The sequence below is a fragment of the Oryzias latipes genome, chromosome 8, assembly GCF_053564925.1.
Source record: "Oryzias latipes strain Hd-rR chromosome 8, Olatipes_Hd-rR_3.1".
Classification (NCBI taxonomy): Eukaryota; Metazoa; Chordata; class Actinopteri; order Beloniformes; family Adrianichthyidae; genus Oryzias; species Oryzias latipes.
The window spans coordinates 23,627,986-23,646,157 of NC_136244.1; the positions used below are offsets into that span (position 1 = coordinate 23,627,986).

The 18,172-nt window shown below is 43.8% G+C and overlaps 2 protein-coding genes across 6 annotated transcripts; both read right to left on the bottom strand.

Moving 5' to 3' along the window:
• Positions 1–325: 325 nt before the first annotated feature.
• ubtf (upstream binding transcription factor) lies at positions 326–9,451 on the bottom strand. 5 transcript variants are annotated; one of them, XM_011477849.4, is made up of 21 exons: positions 8,935–9,451; positions 6,726–6,777; positions 6,441–6,613; positions 6,266–6,349; positions 6,028–6,183; positions 5,882–5,946; positions 5,675–5,801; positions 5,487–5,597; positions 5,284–5,417; positions 5,068–5,209; positions 4,943–4,984; positions 4,745–4,855; positions 4,410–4,565; positions 4,176–4,322; positions 3,992–4,102; positions 3,820–3,911; positions 3,544–3,733; positions 3,415–3,462; positions 3,274–3,327; positions 3,088–3,195; positions 326–3,000 (listed from the first exon to the last, which is right to left on the bottom strand). In XM_011477849.4, the coding sequence occupies exons 2-21, from the start codon at positions 6,760–6,762 to the stop codon at positions 2,863–2,865; spliced, it is 2,226 nt and encodes a 741-aa protein (XP_011476151.1). In that variant the 5' UTR covers positions 6,763–6,777; positions 8,935–9,451; the 3' UTR covers positions 326–2,862. The 5 variants fall into 5 exon arrangements, with proteins under 5 accessions (XP_011476151.1, XP_020560754.1, XP_011476150.1 ...); XM_020705095.3 differs by having other exon boundaries at positions 326–2,997; positions 8,275–9,426; XM_011477848.4 differs by having other exon boundaries at positions 8,275–9,426.
• A 1,368-nt stretch (positions 9,452–10,819) lies between these two features.
• On the bottom strand, positions 10,820–17,955 carry slc4a1a (solute carrier family 4 member 1a (Diego blood group)). Its single transcript, XM_004071196.5, has 21 exons — positions 17,818–17,955; positions 16,950–17,014; positions 16,792–16,847; positions 15,836–15,936; positions 15,714–15,760; positions 15,462–15,627; positions 15,248–15,383; positions 15,096–15,165; positions 14,963–15,005; positions 14,707–14,891; positions 14,411–14,618; positions 13,988–14,191; positions 13,755–13,903; positions 13,474–13,668; positions 13,128–13,376; positions 12,960–13,049; positions 12,626–12,792; positions 12,305–12,546; positions 12,043–12,212; positions 11,750–11,923; positions 10,820–11,634 (listed from the first exon to the last, which is right to left on the bottom strand). The coding sequence occupies exons 2-21, from the start codon at positions 16,974–16,976 to the stop codon at positions 11,572–11,574; spliced, it is 2,742 nt and encodes a 913-aa protein (XP_004071244.1). The 5' UTR covers positions 16,977–17,014; positions 17,818–17,955; the 3' UTR covers positions 10,820–11,571.
• Positions 17,956–18,172: the final 217 nt, after the last annotated feature.

Consider the following 18,172-nt stretch of genomic DNA (forward strand, 5'->3'; position numbering starts at 1 on the left):
CTTCCAAATTAAAAAAGTGTATTAGATTTTACAGCTTTTCAACATCAAATAGTTGATTTTAGGGTTTTCTGCGTGTTCTAACTTTGAAAACAAAAATTTCCTTATTTAGATAAGCAATGCTATGATTTGATTCAAACGCATATGGATTACTGTTTGATGAAAATATTTCAAAGTTGCAAACTGGAAGCAAATAGTTGAACATCTCAGACAACATTAAAAGTGTTGAAATGTCGTTTTCAGTCTTTGCATCCTTGATATTCATGGTAAAAAAAAAGTGAAATGTTTTGGTTACATGGATGTTTTGCCTACTCAAAAACATAGCATCTTTTCAAGCTTTTTTGTTGTTTATTTGCTCAAATACTTGAACTACAAGGACATAAGAACACCCGGCCTCAGCTATATAAAACATCAAATTCTGTCAAATGGTCAGCAGTACAAACTTGTAAAGCTTGGCTGTTATAGAGATCTCTAGAAACCAACAGCTGGCAGAGGAACAAAAAACAAACGGGTGAATTTAACCAAAAGTTCCTCCTGAAGAGTGAAAGACTCACCGGCTTCCAATATCACAGATGAGGGTTTCCAAAAATCAAAGTACTAACAAAATAATAAGCACTCGATACAAAAACTGTATTTACAGGGGGAAAAAATTACATTTTTTATACTCCAAGTCCACTGGCAAAAGCAGTTCTGCAAATCCCTTTTCCAGACCTCCCCATGTCATTTTCCCTTTCCCTCTTCCAGGTTTGTCAATAGTCTGCGCTGGTTTTGTTTAGCGAGGAGATTCGCTGCGGTTCCAATCCTCCAGATCGATGCCTCTCGCTTTGTCTGAAAAGCCAAATCTACGGCGACGTTCATTTAAAGTTCAAGTTATAGGTGACTCGACAGTGAAGACCTTTGGACGAGGAAATGTCAAAAAAAATTGAAGAATATCTACATTCATGGTGTTGGTATGATGTCCCACATACATACGTGCACGCCGTAGTCCCATGACGGTGTCCAACAGACGGCACACATTAAAGCAAAGAAACACACATCCTAAAACAGTTCTGTGCGTGCGTGCACAAACTCAGGACAGATTTACAATAAGTGCACACTTTTTTTTTTTTTTGGATAAGCTTGAGACGGAAACCCATAAAGCCAACCCCTTAAAAAAAAAAAAAAAAAAAAAAAGTAAAGATATCTGGAGAGGGACAGTTTTAAAACAGATTGAGAAATAGATGCATCGGATTTAAATAATTTTAAAGAGACAAACAACTTCAGTTGTACAGTCACTCTGAGGTCTGGACAAGCGGCTAGTCAAAGTCCTTAGAGACTTAAGGATCCAAATTCTTGTGATCCACAGACAACCGTTCTGTTTCCAAAGCAACAGAGTGGATGTAAAGAGCTGCAAAGACGCCGGTTTCTGAGGAGGATTTCATTTAAACACACACACAAAAAATAAAATAAAATAAAAAACGAGCTGATCGAGGAAGTGATCACTGCTTTTGAGTTTAAGGAAGAAAACATTTTTTTGTGATTAACCTGAACTTATTTGTTTCAGGAGAATCACATTCTGTAAAAGTGACACAAAATCCTTAACTGGAGGTGATTACAGTTACGGCTTTAAACCTGTTTAATATGTCAGATTATAAACAGTTCAAACCAGATGTGAATTCTGTTCCGACATGGAATGGGCTTATTACAGCTAATATTTACATCCACCAGGCCTCGATAGGTGCGATCAGACGTAACAGTTTACAAAGCTGTGGGACAGAAGCCTGAGGGCCGGCTGAAGGACAGCTGATCCTGAAAGACGAATGGAAACCGAGCAGAAGTTTGTCAGGAAAACAAATAGGATAAAGAAAACATGAATATAATGTATGCATGCATGCTTTAACACTGGGCTTTTACTCTAGCAGCATTCCCCTAAATTCACTGAAACTGGAACATAAAAATAAAGGTGTATCGTTTACATCAATGTTTGTTTATTCTTGTAACAGCCAGTTGTGTAGCTGTGGTTTAACGTTTGACCGGTCGGCTAAAATTTCGAATCCATGCATGCGGCCACGTTGGAAAGACTGAAACAAAGAAGAAACTTTAAAAAAAAGATCCTTCAGAAGCTAAAACTCTGCTGTTCCCGGTCTGAAAGCACCTATCATGCATCTGTAAAACATGAGGACTTCCATGGTGGGTTTCCAGTTTCCAAGAGAAACTTAATGTGACGTTTTCCAGCAACAGAAGGACGTTTATCATGGCTTGACTTTCTTTTTCCTGAAAGAAATACCACCTCTGTCAGAACCAAACTATAAAAGCTACACAACTCGAGAACAGAGATCCGAACAAGACAAACTATTAAAAGAAACATTCTGAAGAGTGCAATTTCTCAGCGCCCCCCCCCCCCCCCCCCCCCCCCCCCCCTAAATGTGATCCACTGTTCCATTTATTTGGGCTTCATGAAGCCAGTTAACCAAGACATGCTGCCCGTCTTTGAACCAGAGTACTCAAAGAAGCGTCGGAGGGTTGTAAATTACCCAGAGTGCCTAAGGGAACATAAATGGTGAAGACCAGGAACAGAAACGTCTGTGTCCTCACCAAAGCAGTGGAATGCTGTTTGTTTTGTTTTTGGCTAATCGGCAGAGTCAACCAGTGCCGTGAGACGGACACCACACCTGAGGGGAAGAAAGAGTTCAGAGGGAGGGTCCTTCCATGGGTTCTGATTCTGACCACAGCAACATAAAATGGGTGCGTGGGATGGAGTAAGCGGTACAGTGGCTCCCTCTAGTGGTGAGAGGAGAGCAGGGTTGGCACAGTGGCAGAGCTCCCTGGACTCTTGGCTCAGCTCAGCGCTGCTCAGTTCCTTCCACGGTGTGACGCCAGCACGCGTTAGTCTGAATCCGAGTCTGACGAGCCGGCAGAGTTTGACTCGCTGCTGCTGTCTTCAGACTTGTTCTCCTTGTCCTCTGCTTCGTCGTCGTCATCATCGTCATCATCATCATCATCGTCGTCGTCATCTCCATCCTTCTTTAAACAGGATCAGCAAACAAAATAGATTTAGAACATCTTACTGTCTGCCAACCCCGTATTTTATCCAAGTGAGATGTTGCTCACGTCATCGTCATCGTCTTCATCCTCACTAGAGGAGTCTCCCTCAGACGAGGCTTTCTCCTGCTCGTCATCGTCGTCATCATCGTCATCGTCTTCCTCCTCTTCGGTGTCCTGTAGGAGAACAGATTTGCAGCTAAGCTGAGGACGAGCCGTCACAGCGGGAAATGCCTTCAGGCTCTCAGCACTCACAGATTTCTTCAACTTTACTAAGGGCCCTCCGGGTTTCGCCGGGTTTCTCCTTTTCTGCAAAGATGACAGAATCGTTTCAAACATTAACAAAAGGTTTCTGAAAAACAAACACACAAAGTTAACTGTCAGAGGAAAACCTACTTGTGAGATATATTCTTTGTAGACGTTTCTTTCTTGAGTGGACAGGCTCTGCGGAAGAACCAAAGTCAGGCTGGAAGGGTTTTGTGCCGTTTCAAACTTCTTAACAAGCTAATCTGCAGGAGTTCTTACATTGAGCCACTGCTCCAGCAGGACTTTGTACTGCCTCTGCTTCTCCTCTGCAATCTTCTTATAGCGCTCCTTGTCCTTCAGCGGTAATCTCTGCCACCGGCTGCCAATCTCAGCCATCCGCTCTTTCATTGGAAGGTGGTTGAGCTCCCCATTGGACAGCATCTCCTGAGAAAACTTCTGATATCCATTTCTGCAGTCAGAAGACACAAAAGAGCGCGTAAATGTTTTGTTCTGGACTCAACGGCTGAGAGAGCTGAAAGGATGGGAGGATCTTACGATGGTGGCTTCTTGGGTTCACCCTCAAACTTCATTTTCTTCCCCGAGGCGATGGCGGCAGCAGCTGGAGAGCGCATCTCGCACAGGTCTCTCTTTTAAAGAGCAGACATCAGCAGTTAGCTTCCATCAGTCCTGCAGGCACACTGGGGATTTCAAGAAAATTTGTTCTCACCTCATATCTCTTCTGATCCTCTGCCGCCTTTTTGATCCACATGATCTTCTCCTTCTTCTCCATGGTGCTCCAAGCTACTTCCATGGCCTTTTGGGCCTTCGGACGGTCATTCTGCAAAGCAGAACTTGATTACATCCACTTGTGGGAAACATGGAGGCCATTCAAGTCGTCCCAGTCGATGTACCTTAAATCTGGCCAGGTAGTCTCCAATAACACTCTGCTGCCAAATGTCCTGAGCAGTCTTGGGTGGATCTGGAAGACGACTTCGATCCTCCTTCTCCTTCTTCTCCGATTCCGCTTTCAAGACTAATTCCAGACGTTTATACTTCTCCTAAATCGTGAAAGATTCAGCCTTTAATAAACATATTACAAATATCTCTGGAGAGAGCAGCAACCATTTCCTCCACTGCGCTGCTACCTTTTTTTTATCCGGCAGGTCGTTCCACATTCGGGCCAGACATCTGGTGACCTCGCTGTCCGAGAGGTCGGGTCTTTCCTGCTGCAGCTTCTGCCGCTTTTCCTCAGCAAATATGAACATGGCAGAAATGGGCCTTTTGGGTTTCTCCGGATTGGCCTATAGATGGTGGCAGACGTATTTTTAAAAAGTGCACTAATTCTCATCCACTCCAATAATAAAAAAAAATCAATCATTTTAACTTGTAATGCTCACATAACCGTGGAGTTTTTCAGAAACGTCCCTGCATGACCTGAGCGGCCCAGAATAGGGCTTCAAACGCATGTCGTTCGTCTCACCTTTGCTTTAGAGGCCGGCTTTTTTGTGGCAGGACTGTTGGCTCGACCCCCTCTCTTAAAGCCCCCTTTGTCCTCCCCCAGCACCCGCCGCTGCTCCTCCTCTGATAAAGACTGCAAAGGTCCAAACGGCAAATACAAAATGTTTTCACCTCAACCAGAAAATGAACAGAGCCTTAAACAAATGAGCGCAGGACTTACACTGAGAAATCTGTTCATTTCAATTTCATACTCTTTCTTCCTCTGAAAAAGCAAACAGATGCAACATTTAGACAAAAGTGAATCTTTTTGCAGTGCTGCTGCAGAGTGAATGCCGGAATCTGAACCTGTTCACAGCGTTTCTGGTAGGCGTCCTTCTCATGTTGCTTCAGCAGCTTCCACCTCTGGCTGCACATCATCATGCGCTCGGTGCTGGGAACGTCCTTCATGCTGGACATCAGCTCCGCACAAAACATGGAGTAACCGTTTCTAAAGGGATTCACAGAGCACAGTTATGGAAAGTGCTTGGATTTGAAGGTGGGGGGGGGGCAGCTGCGACTCACGGAGGCGGCTTGTCGGGTCGACCGTCAGACTTGTCCTTCAGGTGGCGCTCTGCCTTGGTCAGGATGGACTTGGCGAAACCTTCCTGAGTCATGTTCAGCTCTGGGTGCTGCTGGATGAACCCCCGCATCGTTTCCTGCAAACACGCGGAGTCAGCACTAAAGGCTTGAGCTGGGCTGTGGTTCAGCACCACTAGGACTCTCACCTCATACGCCTTCTGCTGCTCCAGGGACTTGGAGATCCACTTTAGTCTTTTTTTGTCGGGCAGCTGCGTCCACTGTTTACCAAGACTGTCCTTAATATCTTTGGTGGTCGCCTGGTGTCACAAAAAAACATTTAGGAGAAAGAAATTCTACCCCCGGACCACAAAGCATTGTGATTTCCTCTGCTTACATCTGGGTGTGTCTTTAGGAAGGCTTTCTTTTCATGGTTGTACCAAAGCTGTTGAGGGGTCTTGGGTTTTTCTGGGACGTTCGAACCTTTCTTGGTTATGGTCTCCACAAGGTCTGGATGTTCTTCCCTATTTGCAAACCACAGAACTGGGTTAACCCCAAAATCTGTTGCTTCACCAACTGTTAGTGGAGATGGAGCTCATCTCACCTGAATTTCGACATACTGTGCACAAACGTCTCTTTGTCTCGAAGGAAATCTTCAACGTATTTTTTCTGCAGTCATAAAATGAGACATATTTCAGAAGGAATCAAAACAGTTAAATGTCAAGGCAGCTGTGTTTATGTAACACCGACCTTCTTTTTGTCGGGTAATTCCCTGTATTTCTTGGAGAGGATCTTTGTCAGGTCCAAATTGCTCATTTCAGGATGCAGCTTTGCGTATTTGGCCCTTTTCTCCATGAAGAACCGAAAGTATGGAGTCAAAGGCTTCTTGGGGAAATCTGGATGCTTCTGTTCACGGATGAAAGTGGAGCCTTACGTCTCAGTGATAAATGTTCTTGAGCATTCATGTGACACTGGGATGCCAACTCACCTTAATTTTCTTGCCTTTATATGGATTCTTGATGTAATCTTGAGCATCAACTATCAGCTCGGTCAGAGTTCGAAACTTACGAATCTATCAGCGAAAAAGAAAAGAAAAAGTGAAACTAAAGTAAAGCAAGAAAATTTGGCTTCTATCCTGGAGACGAAGGGTCAAAAGGGTTCACCTCCTTTGAGACTTCCAGCCACTTCAGCCTGCACATCTCTGCCGTGAAGGAGTTGAAGGCCACCTTCTGCCAGTCCAGGTGGGACTCTGAGGTTTTGTATTTTGTCAAGTCTTTCTGTGGCAGGGCCACCTTCATGGCCTCCAGCAGTCTTAGGAGGTCCTCCTGCGCCCACACTGTGAGGGTTCATTCAATGTAGGAGAAATACGTCACAACCCTCTTTGGGAAATAGTAAAAAAAAAAACAGATCTAGTTGGACAATAAAAGTGTATTTTATTATTTCATCACCTTGGTCTTGGACCGTTGCCTCCATTTCTCCATTCATTTGTTAATATGTTGCCTTCAACATACAAGAAGAAGCAAAAAGTCAACTTTTAAAATGTGAGTTTTTTTTTATTATTATTTGTTTTAAATCAAAAATTTCATTGAAACCATTTTATGTTAAATATTCAGATTATAAGCGGGGATGATACAAGTGAATTCAAATGTGCCTCTACATAATGGTTTATGTTCATCACACCGCCCCTAAACGTTTACGCTGCATGCTGAGACATAGGCTATTGCTTGTGACGGCTTCAAATCTCGAATAACGCAGCGGAGGGCTTCAACTGGCGCAAATAGCTGCGACACAACGCGACTCTCTCGGTGGAGCACATTTATTTCGACAACCGGGATTTTGCGAATTAGTCATGTCTTTGATTGACAACAAAAGTATCACGGACGCCGCGGGAGCGACCATTTTCCGGCTCGCTCCGGTCGGTAATGGAGGATTTTTGTGCCGGAGCGGAGGTTGGGGAGGATCCACAGGAGGAGGAAGCGAATTGGACGTGGTGGACGCACAGGCAGCTAGCTGTAGGCGACCAGCTGACCACGGACTGGGGGGATCTGCTTTCCGTCTCCGACAGGCAGGAATGGTGGCTTGGAAGCACTGCAAACAAGTGCGCCATTCGGCGGAGACGCCTCATCACCCTTCGGATGTAGCTCCGCCGTCAAACCCCCATTTTCTTCTCCATTGTTTTTAAATATAAAGGCGAGGAATTTCAACGCAGCGTTTGACTGCAGTGAATAAAATGTATTTTAACCCAGTTTAATCGACTTAATGGCGCCTCGTGGTGGGTTTTTTAGAGGAAAATCTAGAGCCCTCGTCAGCTAGGCGTAGCCGCACAGCGCTCCCATGATGGCGGACGCTCGTTGTTCGGCTTGTCCTTGATGGAGCCAGCTCAACCGTGTGACCTAGCTTAGAAAACGACGAAAACACGCGAAGATTCCACCCGATTTCAAGCAAAGTGGACGCGGAATCGAACAAGGACAGACCATTTTGACTTTAAAAAATATCCAAAACTAAGCACACCCCGGGATTATTTCGTGTCGCTGCGTGATCTTATTTTGAACAGCTCCGTATTTATATTCGCCCCATGAAAACGTTAAGCTCGCTGGCAGCTGAGGACAGAAGACCCGCATTAGCTTAACAACAAACAATAAAAAATAAACTAAGATATATTTTTTTTACAGTTTTACATAAATGTGGCTTTTAAAACAAGTTAACACGTTTATCGAAAATTGCGTCAACAATATTAAATTAAACAATTTTTTTTTTGTAAACTTGAGTTACTAGAAAATAAGAAAAAAGGCAAGACATGAAATCCTATTTATTTGTGACTAACTTTTTTTTTTCTTTTTTTTTTACTTTTCAACCGTTGCGTTTTTGCAGTTTCGGAAGCGTCACTAACGGCTATCGTGAAAAACAAATGGCTCGAAGGAAGCCAGTCAACGGCCGAAACTGAGCAGCCTCTCCGGGTCCGCCATGCTTCAGCTCTGCTCGTCAAGGAAAACCTACCGTGACGAGGTCCAATGGCGCACTGCAAACACCGAACACGGAGCTTCGACCTAAAGCCAGGGCGTCGCAGACTGCCTTACCCCCTCGGTCCGAAAAAGCGCATAAGCGAGGACGGGAAGGCGGGTTTTCCGAGCTCGGTCGTCGGCGGTTCTGGGCTAGTCAGTGAGAGAGAGAGGGGGAGAGGGAGGGCGAGTCTCTGCACGGTGAGATATTAAACCGAGATCCCTGATGGCTGAACGAGAGAGGCGGCTAGCTGTTCCGCCAACAGCCGCGTGGAGGTCTCCGCGCGGAAACCAGCGCGTAGTCCCCCCCCATGCAAAATCACACAGTCACACCGAAAATAGCTCTCTTTCGTTTTACATACTTCGAATGTGGGACTCGCGGTGGACAATTTTGAACAATTTTTGGTTTAAACCTCCGGTTTTTGTACCGAATCCTCCCCGCTCCGAGGACAAGAAACACGGCTATGGCCGACCCCGTCTGTGTGCCTTTCTCTCGCGGTCTGTTTATCTCGTGACTACAAAGAGAGGAGCGCGAGCGAAGAAGCACATAACAAGAAAACCGTTGAGTCGTTTTTTGGACTTTAGAACGCGCTTCGTGGTTTGTTTATTCCGTCCTTTTGAAGTGTTGTGAAACGTAGCGACGGTCGCGTCGGCTTACCTGTCTGTCTGGTCGCGAGCCTCGGAGTCGCTGTGGAGGAAGAAGGGGAGGGTTGAACGACAGCCAGCACTGCGCCGTCGGTCCCGGGCTCCAGTCCCCGCAGAGATGGTCCTTCCCCCGCCTCCATCGCACGCGCTGTCTCCCTCTCCCTCCACTCATCGCACAGCAGCCATCCTCCCTCCATCCAACCAACCATTTCGCTACGCCGACACACAGACATGTTTCCGAGGCTGCACCGCGGACTTGAACACAACCGAGGACACTTTTCTCCCCATCCGAAGTTTTCTCCACTTTTATCAGATGTCAATTTCATGATATGTCACTCCGCTACTGATCGTATAGTTTTATAAAACTATTAAAATAAACTTATATATTTGACTCAAATATTTATATTGTCGGATATATTTTAAGCATCGCTCTGTGATGTCCCCCTCCAGTGACAGTGGTTCCCTCCAGCTCCTGTCTGCGCCTTTTCCGCCTCCCTTTGCTCCAAACCTCTTTTACAGCATTTTTTAAGCGCTGCTTTGACAGCTTCATTTTGTCCCGGCGTGTTTTTTTCTTTTCTTTTTCAACTCCCACCTGGTGTGTTTGTGGGCGGAACCCCCCGCCGTCCAATCCGGTCGGCCTGATCCTGCGAAAACAAATGACTCGCCATGCTGTGCTGCGTTCACTTGCAGCTGGAAATGTAACCATTACTCCAAAAGAACACAATGTAATGCATATTGAAGGACAAAATTATTAGATGACACATTAAAGCAATGTCAATATGAAATATTTGTCTTTAGTTTTGTGTAAAACCTTTCTCATTAAGTATTACATATTTTTCATCTAATGCATCCTATTTTATCAAAAGAAAACATATGTAGTAGAAAGTTTTGAGTTTGTCAACCAGCATTTGAAGTAGAACTTGACTTAAACTATATCACAATTAGACTGTTTACTTCATGTAAAAAAGAGCTAGTTTGTAAGTGATCAAGTTAATCAATAAAGCTTTTTAAGTACTTTTTTGGTATTTTATTTTAATTTTAAATTTGCCTATCAAAAAGTAGTCTAAGTATACTCGGTCTACACCAAAACTAAGGCAGTATACTTAAAGTTTACTTTTTATTTACTAATTGTTCTAAACCTAGTGTTTCAGTTTAGTCTGAAAAAGTACCGGTATTCAGTTAGTATACTTTCTGCACTACACATTCATAGTCTATACTATAGTATACTAGCTCTATTTATACTCAAGTATACTAAATAAAATAAACTCCAAGTGTACTACTCCAAGTGTTAAGGCTTGTGATATGTTATTGTCAATCTGTGGAGTTTTGTAATACATTTAAGAAGCCAGAAAAAGAGTACGGTAGTTAAAAATTTTGTAAGAAGCCCTTTTAGATTTAAATGGGATAAAAATCAAAATATCACATAAGTTCACCTGAAATTCAAAGCTCTTCAGGTTTGAAATCTGTAAACTTAAAGAGCAATATTTTGCTTTTGTTAAATGCTAAAAGGCAAATGGCAATTCTACGTGGTAAAAAAATGATACTAAACTTAACTTTTTAATAAATACGTTCCATTTTGAAAATAGAAACTATAGTTTTACAAAGAGATTTTTTTGACAGACTGTCTTGAGCCTTTATGAATCAATACAGTCAAATTTGAAAAATAGACCGCTAAAATTCAAATTTACTGGAGCTTATAGTGAGCTGGATAAGTATTATTTAAAAAAATTAGGCTCTTTTACATTTCTTTAACCGTATAAACCTCTAGAAATATTTTTGCCAACTAAAAAGGTTTCCAAACATGCAATGGCATTTACGTGTTTACCTTGAAGGCCTCATTATCATTACTGCTGCCTCCTCTTACACTTAATGCTTAAATAGAGAATAGTTGTGGTCTATTGTGTAATTTTTTTTGTCAAATGTTTTATTTTTTATTTTTACACAAAATGAAATCCAAGCATGTACAGTGTTTCAAGCACGCATTAAGACATGTTTGCTCGAAAGCATACAAAGAGTACACAGTGCAACACGTATGCAGAGTAAGGCTTTAAAAAAGAAAAAAAAAAAGTATCCCCTTTTTGCTTTAGTGCAGTTTCATCCCATAATTTCATTTCCAATAGTGCTGGCTGCAATTTATGCTCACAAAAGCAGTTGAACTCTAAAACAAGGCACAAGTAAATTTCACATCTCTCTCTTTTTATACATACCAGGAAGACAAAACAGCTTACGATGAAATTAATGAACATCACTACTGAAAACACATTTTACGACATAAAACCCTTAAGGCTATACTGGAAAAAGGCACCAATGTTTTTTTTCCAAAAAACAATTATTTAAATGTAAAAGTTGCAGTTCAGTTTGCTGGAGTCAAGAAATAAACATTAAAATAAAAGATGAATGTTTTGGGGTGATTGAAAAGCTATAATGTAGTTAAACATAAAATACAAATAAAAAGCATAAACCTGTATGTTTAGATAAGGTTTATGACTAACAAGTATACTTTCAGAACATTGTCATTCATTACCTGTTGCTTTTAGGTCAAAAATTATGAAAAATTCTAATTTATCTTTGGATACTAAAGTGATGGAAAAGTGAATACAAATTAGAATATTTGAAAAAAATAAATAAAATGTCACTCTAAATGTTGTGTTTATGCTAATCCATCATCTCCAGGTTCGTCGTCAAATTTCACTTTGGCATCATCTGCATCGAGCTGCAACACAAACACAAACACATCATCTCAGATCAGAAAGAACTGCACCAGACACGGTGAAGAAATGTGACGGCAACTTCCAAAGGGAATCTGAGACACATGAACGAGTTCTTACACATTTCATCTCCAAGGGAGTGAAGAGGCGGCCGGTCATCAACATGCGCAGAGGGATGGTAAGAATGAGGACAAAAGGCAGCGCCAAAGAGAAGGGGCTCATCTTCACTGCCCACAGGACAGCCAGGCACACAACCTGGACCAGAGTGAAGAGATGCATCCGCAGCGTCTTCACCTGCACAGGTGATGGGGCACAAAGTGTCAATTAAGGAGACCAATTCAAAGATGTCACATAGATTTTGTTCTTGTCTTAATCAGAAATTTGTCGTAAAAAAAAGCAAGAACAACCAATACCCTGGTGGCATAGGGATCAGATGGGTGGTACTTCTTGGGAGTGATCAGCAGAAGCATCCTGTCCCACATCTGGACTCCACTCAGTGAGGTGATACCCATGTAGAGGAAAACGCCAAACAAAGCAGTCATAGGAATCATCTTGAGGATTGGCTCCATGAAAATCGAAACACCTGAAATCCGAAAGAGACCCCAAATGCTCAGAAGAAGAAAAGGGTCCACGTGATTTTGGAACTTACAATTGCGTCTGAGCTGAAGGACCTACCGACCAGAAGGGCCACGATCAAACCGCTGATCCTCTGCTCAACCACTTTCTCTATCACTGGTTTGGGCCCCTTGGACATGACTGTGAGAGCATTGACGTGGGTAACAGACCGAACTGTGGCAGCACTCAGCCACGGCATGCCGAAGATGGAAAATATCCCCCCCATGGTGACCAGGAGCAGGAGGTCAAAGTGGAAACCTGATCCTTTGATCATTTTCCTCTCGGGTTTGCTCACGATCAGCCTTGGAGTCCAAGAAAACTCAAATTTAGCTCCACAAAACTCTTTTATATTCATGGTGAGTTTCTTTCAGGGAAACGTACGTGGTAATCTGAGACTCCATGAAGATCAGGATAAAGACGAGTAAAGCCGGAACACAGCAGGCGCCCATCATCCATGCGGGGAAATCTTTCTTTTCCCCCATGGGGTTGATAATCCAGCCTCTTTCTTTTGGATTGGTGACCTCAATACCTTTTGGCACAACTAATTTCTAAAAAGAAAAGAGAAAAGTGCAAATTCTTCCTTTTAAAAAGTAGAAAATGAAGATAAATTAGATTTACTTTTCCTGTATCGGCGGGAAAAAGACAGATGTGTAACGCAAAAGAGGGTGACAGTAACAGAAAATTAAACTTTTTCAAGTTTGTCCACAGCGCTTACCTGGGTGTAAGCATCTGCAATGCTGATGTCGATGGCAATCATGATAAAAATAGCAATGGGCACTCCAAAGTTTCCAATCAAACGGCGGAGCTAAGAACAAGCAGAAAGTGAACATGTGCAGAGCCACAGTTTGAACTCATTTCAAAGTCTGGTGCAACAGAACGTTACCCAGCCGGGGAGATACTGGCTGTTCTTGAACTCGCGCAGAAAGAAAGCGATGAAGAAGCAGCCGAACATCAGGCACATTGACAGCAGGGCCGTGTTGGGGAAGGCTCTCTCGTGCTCCTCTTGAATGACGGTGATGTTACCACCTGGATGTGGGGTCACTGTGAATGTCTTGATGATTGGGTGGAAGGGATCTTCCAGAGTGTGATTGATTTGGTCGTAGTTCAGGACCAGTGGGTGTGTTGCGAAGATCTGTGTGGTGGGTGGTAGGAGACACGAAAATAAATTAACCAGAAAAAAGGAAGGCTAAAGGGAGCCTGATGGGAAAAATGTGGATAAAAAAAAATACCCTAAGGAGCTTGGCAAAAGTCTCGTAGATGAAGATGAGTGAGATGAGGATGGAGAAGATTTCCTGAGTGAAGCGGGAGATATATCGGACGAGGAAGCTTCCTTCCACCGCCACGATGACCACCACGATCAATATGAGCCACATGCCCACCCAGGTCCGGCCAACAATGTACTCAATGTTCTGAGAATCGCAGAACTTGAAGCAAAGAAAAGGACATTAATGATCAAAGATGCCATATGAAGCTTTTTCAGCAGATTTTTCTTCTTACAGTTTGTACATACAACATGAAAGGCTTCCTCAAACAGAAGCAGAGGTCCGGAGAAGCCAATGATGAGGACAGGCTGGGCAGCAAAGAGGCAGAAGACGATACCTTGGAGGCTGGTAGCGATCATGAGCTCCGATACACCCATCATTTTTTTGGTTTTGTCAGCTAATGTAAACAACAAAAAAAGACATATTAGACTTATCTATATTTCATCAGGAAAATCAAATCGTGTCCTGGGCAGTTTATTACCAAGGAGTCCTCCAAAAGTGATAGCAGGGGACAGAGCGGCGAAGTAAATGAAGATGATGGCAGAGAGGACCTGAGGGTTCAGCCCGTCTGTGAAGTCACTGAAGTAGTGGCGGTAACGCCGCTTTACATCCTTCACCATTCCTCCAAAAGGATAACCTGTACGGGCCAGTGGGTCCTCCCTGACTTCCTCTGGCCCCTCGTCAGCTGAAACAAAACCCAAAGCCGTTGTGACATCAGGAAGGTTCCTTTCTGCTATCATTTCTCCACATTAGTCCATGGTTGCCCTACTGCACCTCTTTTTGAGGAGAGGAGCTCTTTTATTAGGGGATATTAGCTTGAAGGCATATACATAGTTTAAAAAATCGACTCCAGTACAAAAGAAAATTAAGACGGACCAAAACTGAAATTCTGCTGCAGGCTGACCTTTGACCCTGTCTCCAAAGGCGAGCCGGGCATCGGCGGGACGGAGTCGGTCACGCAACATCTTCTTCTGGAAATCAATTATGGGCTCCAGCATGGATGTTTCCTGGATCTCAGTTGGAGGAATGATGATGCTGCAGTCCATGAAGTCTGCAATGGCGTTGGTCACATCTTTGTCGGTCTGGGCCAGGAACACTTCCAGACAGAAGACCTGCCGGAGGAGGGCGACGATAAACAGTCTTCATCACTAGTTCCACTGAGGAAGCTGCTGTGCCATCATTCCCACTTTGCTGTCTTACCCAGTCGGCCATCAGAGCCCCCATGGCACGGCCAGTCTCGCTGTAGTCCATCCCACTCTGGCTGGGGCCCACCAGGACGAAGACGAAGCGCACCGGCACGTGGGTCTCCAGAACGGACTCCATCACCACAGAGTCACTGAGCCTGACGAAAGCCACAACCGGTTTCTGCAGAAGGTCAAGGACGCCTGCAGGAAACACTCTCTTAACGAGATCTTCGCTGATCATTTGCATTTCAAGGTGTTCAGCAATAGTTCACCTGTGAGGACAATCGACGCCTCCATGTTGTCAGAGCTGTCTCTCTGCAAAACAGTTGCAAAGTAGCTGTGTTAAAACAGGCACGACAAGAACCGAAACTGTAAAAAACCAAAAAAAAACCAGTATATTTGTACCTTTCTGGCCACGGAAAATGTTTGCATCTGAATGTCTCCAGAGGGAGTCACCACCGGTCCCTCAGACTGGCTGAAAAGACAAAAGAAGGAGTCATAAACAACCTGTTTGAGATTTTAGAACAGAGAGGACAGCAGAGGCCTGGGTGGTTCACCTGCGTCTCATCAGGAGAGCTCTCAGCAGGCCTTCCCGATCGCTGGGGCGGATCTCATCCTTAGCAAGCAGCTCGTCAACAATTTTCTCAGCCATCAAGGACAGATTGCTGGCGTTCATGTCCAAAAGGATGGCACCTGAGGAGAGAGACTTGAAGATGAAGACTTGGCTTTCATCCACACAGATTCTGAATCCTGCTTTGTTTCAGACGTCACCTGTGCTCATGGCCCTGCGGAGTTGGATCAAGCTCTTAAAGGTGAGATAGGAGACGTGGGATGGACCCCACTGTCTTGTGACGGAGTCAAAGTTCTCCTCATAGCCCACCCATCGAGCAGTCTGCTGCCAGGTGTTGCCTTGGAGCTCATTCAACTCCACATAGGCCTGCAGAGCAACAAGATGCATCAAACCATCAAAAATCCATAACACAAGAGCCAAAAAGAAGATTTAGTTCAGAAAGAAGACCCAACCTGAGCATCCCCTCTTGTCGTGGCATTGGTGTTCACGTTGAGAAAAGCTGAAACAAAGAAAAAAAGCAAGTTTTAGAGAAATATAGATACAAATCACCTCAGTCTAAACAAACTCACTTTACCGTCTGAATCACTGGGTATGATGATGGCCTCAGGAGGGGAGTCGATGGCTTCCTCCCCATTCCTTTCACAGTCAAAGTTTCCACTCTGATCTGGAGAAGTTCTGGGCAGAGAAACATGGATTCACAAAGATGTTTTTTTCCCATTCTGTTCAGTCACAGCATCTCATGTCACATTGGGTGTTGTTCCTGCAGGCTGAGAGTGAAGCACTGACAGTCAGGAACACGGTTCCCCTCGTCCTCAAGCTTCCTATTTTCCAGCTGTCCCTGCACTTTTTGTTGCTGATTACCTGCTCAGATTGTAGGTAGTCAATCAGAATGAGGAGACACCTGAGTCAGCTGGAAAACAGGTAAGCTGGGAGGTCTTGAGAAGCTGGGTTGGCCAGCCCTGTTCTGGACACCTCATGCAGTTTCTTGTATGGCCACAAGATGGCAGCATTTGTCCACACTGCGTCTGACTTCCTTCTTTTCATTGTGCGACTTGAACAACTTTTCAGGGAGGGTGGGAGAGATGTGCAAGCATCTTTAACCTCAGGCCCAAACCTTTATAGAGCTGGTTGACTAGTGCTTGTTGATTGGCTGGTTTGAATAAACTTCATGTATAAAATGTGCTGTGTACAGAAAAACAAACACTTTGGTCTGTGGAATAAGCAAGTCACGTTCTGTCATGATTTGACTCTGGTGTGTTTCTTTTATGTCTCTGAAGTAGTAAATTCGTGTTTTTACCAGCTTGTTTGTCATATTTTGATAATTAGCCAATATATTTATTTAAATTTTAAAGCTTGGAGAGTAAATTAAAAAAAAACTTCAATAAAATTGACATTAAGCTGCTAAAGTTCTCCCTCAAATATAACTAGATTCTATATATGATGGTAAAAAACCAAAAAAACAGCAGTGCAGGGTTTTATTCTGTTGAATTTGGTGAAAACAGAGAAGTTTAGAGGAGATCAGGAACTTACAGTCTCAGTGGAGGGGGAAAGGCCGGGTTGTTGTCTTCGTAAGACATGTCACTGTCCTAAACGAGAAGGATTTAAAAAAAAATGATAACCAGCTTTGATGTTAAGTAAAATAAATAGGAGATTTTGAAGCATAGCGAAGGCATTGAAAAAAAACAAACCTCCTCAAAACTGAAATTGTTTTCCATGGATGCTGGTTATGTGTCCTTCAGTTCTTCTTCATCCCCTGAGCCAAAAGAAGTCACGTATAAGATACCGAGAACTTTCTGGTTCAAAGATCTTTTTCAGATCAACACATTAGTCCAGAGATCCAACAAACCTTTCATGCAGACAGATACAGAGAGAGACAATTTTTTAAATAATAGCTAAATGTATATTTTTTGGCTACTTTTCTTAAGGAAGCTACGTGGTCATGTCACATGATTCAGGTGTTTCTGCTGTTGAGGACGGGTCTCTCAGCCACTGTGGTCTCTTGTTCTGAGGCTCTGAGCTCGTCTGAAACCCGCTCAAGACAGATAATCAGCCGTTGGCAATTTCAAGTGCGATATAGTTCAAATAGAAGACTTCACAGCCTTATCTTTGGGTTACGCCCTTCGGTCACACTTGTGTTCCCCTCTGTAACCGCGAAACAAAAACTTCTGGAATTTTGTTTCAAGTTTTTTTAAACCTATTTTTGCATTTTTATGAGATATATTTAAAACTACACTTGCATAAGATGTTGTTAAAATGAACTAGTTTTGGTGCAGGTTAGAACTCACACCAGGCTTATTTTTTTCTAAAAAATTGAGGTAACTATAAAATGAAATCGCTTTTTGTCTATAGGTTTTAAAACCAAGTTTCCTCATGTTTCCACTGGTTTGACTAAAACAATAATATTTTTGATTATCTGCAGGTTTTTCCTCCTTTCTAGATGACTGTAATGATGCTTTTTCTTCTGTTCGGCTACACAGACATCCCTCTCGTTTTACCCCTTCCTTCTAGCCCATCTGAGTGTCTCTGACCTCAGCTCTGAGAAGGCCACACCCCTACCTGTATGCAGGTACTCCCACCCGGTCCCCAGCTCTGGAAGCAGGCCGATCTCCGCTCTGTCAGCTTTGGCGAGCTCGGCGGCAAAGTGACCCCGGACGCACGAAAAGATGAGAACAGTGAGAGATGCGTGGAAGCGGGAACACCCACATGAAAGTACGTCAACAGCCAAAGGTGCGGCGCCCTGCAGCCCCATTGGTCAGTGAGGGGGGGGGGGGTGACTTAGAAACATTTCTATCAGCCCGGCACACCTTGACACAGGGATATCCCAGCCCTAAAATGCCCCCTCCACCCTCTCTGCTAGAACCAGGGCCGAGGACTCACAGAGGGCTGTAGCTCCGGCTGTGTGTGGGGCACA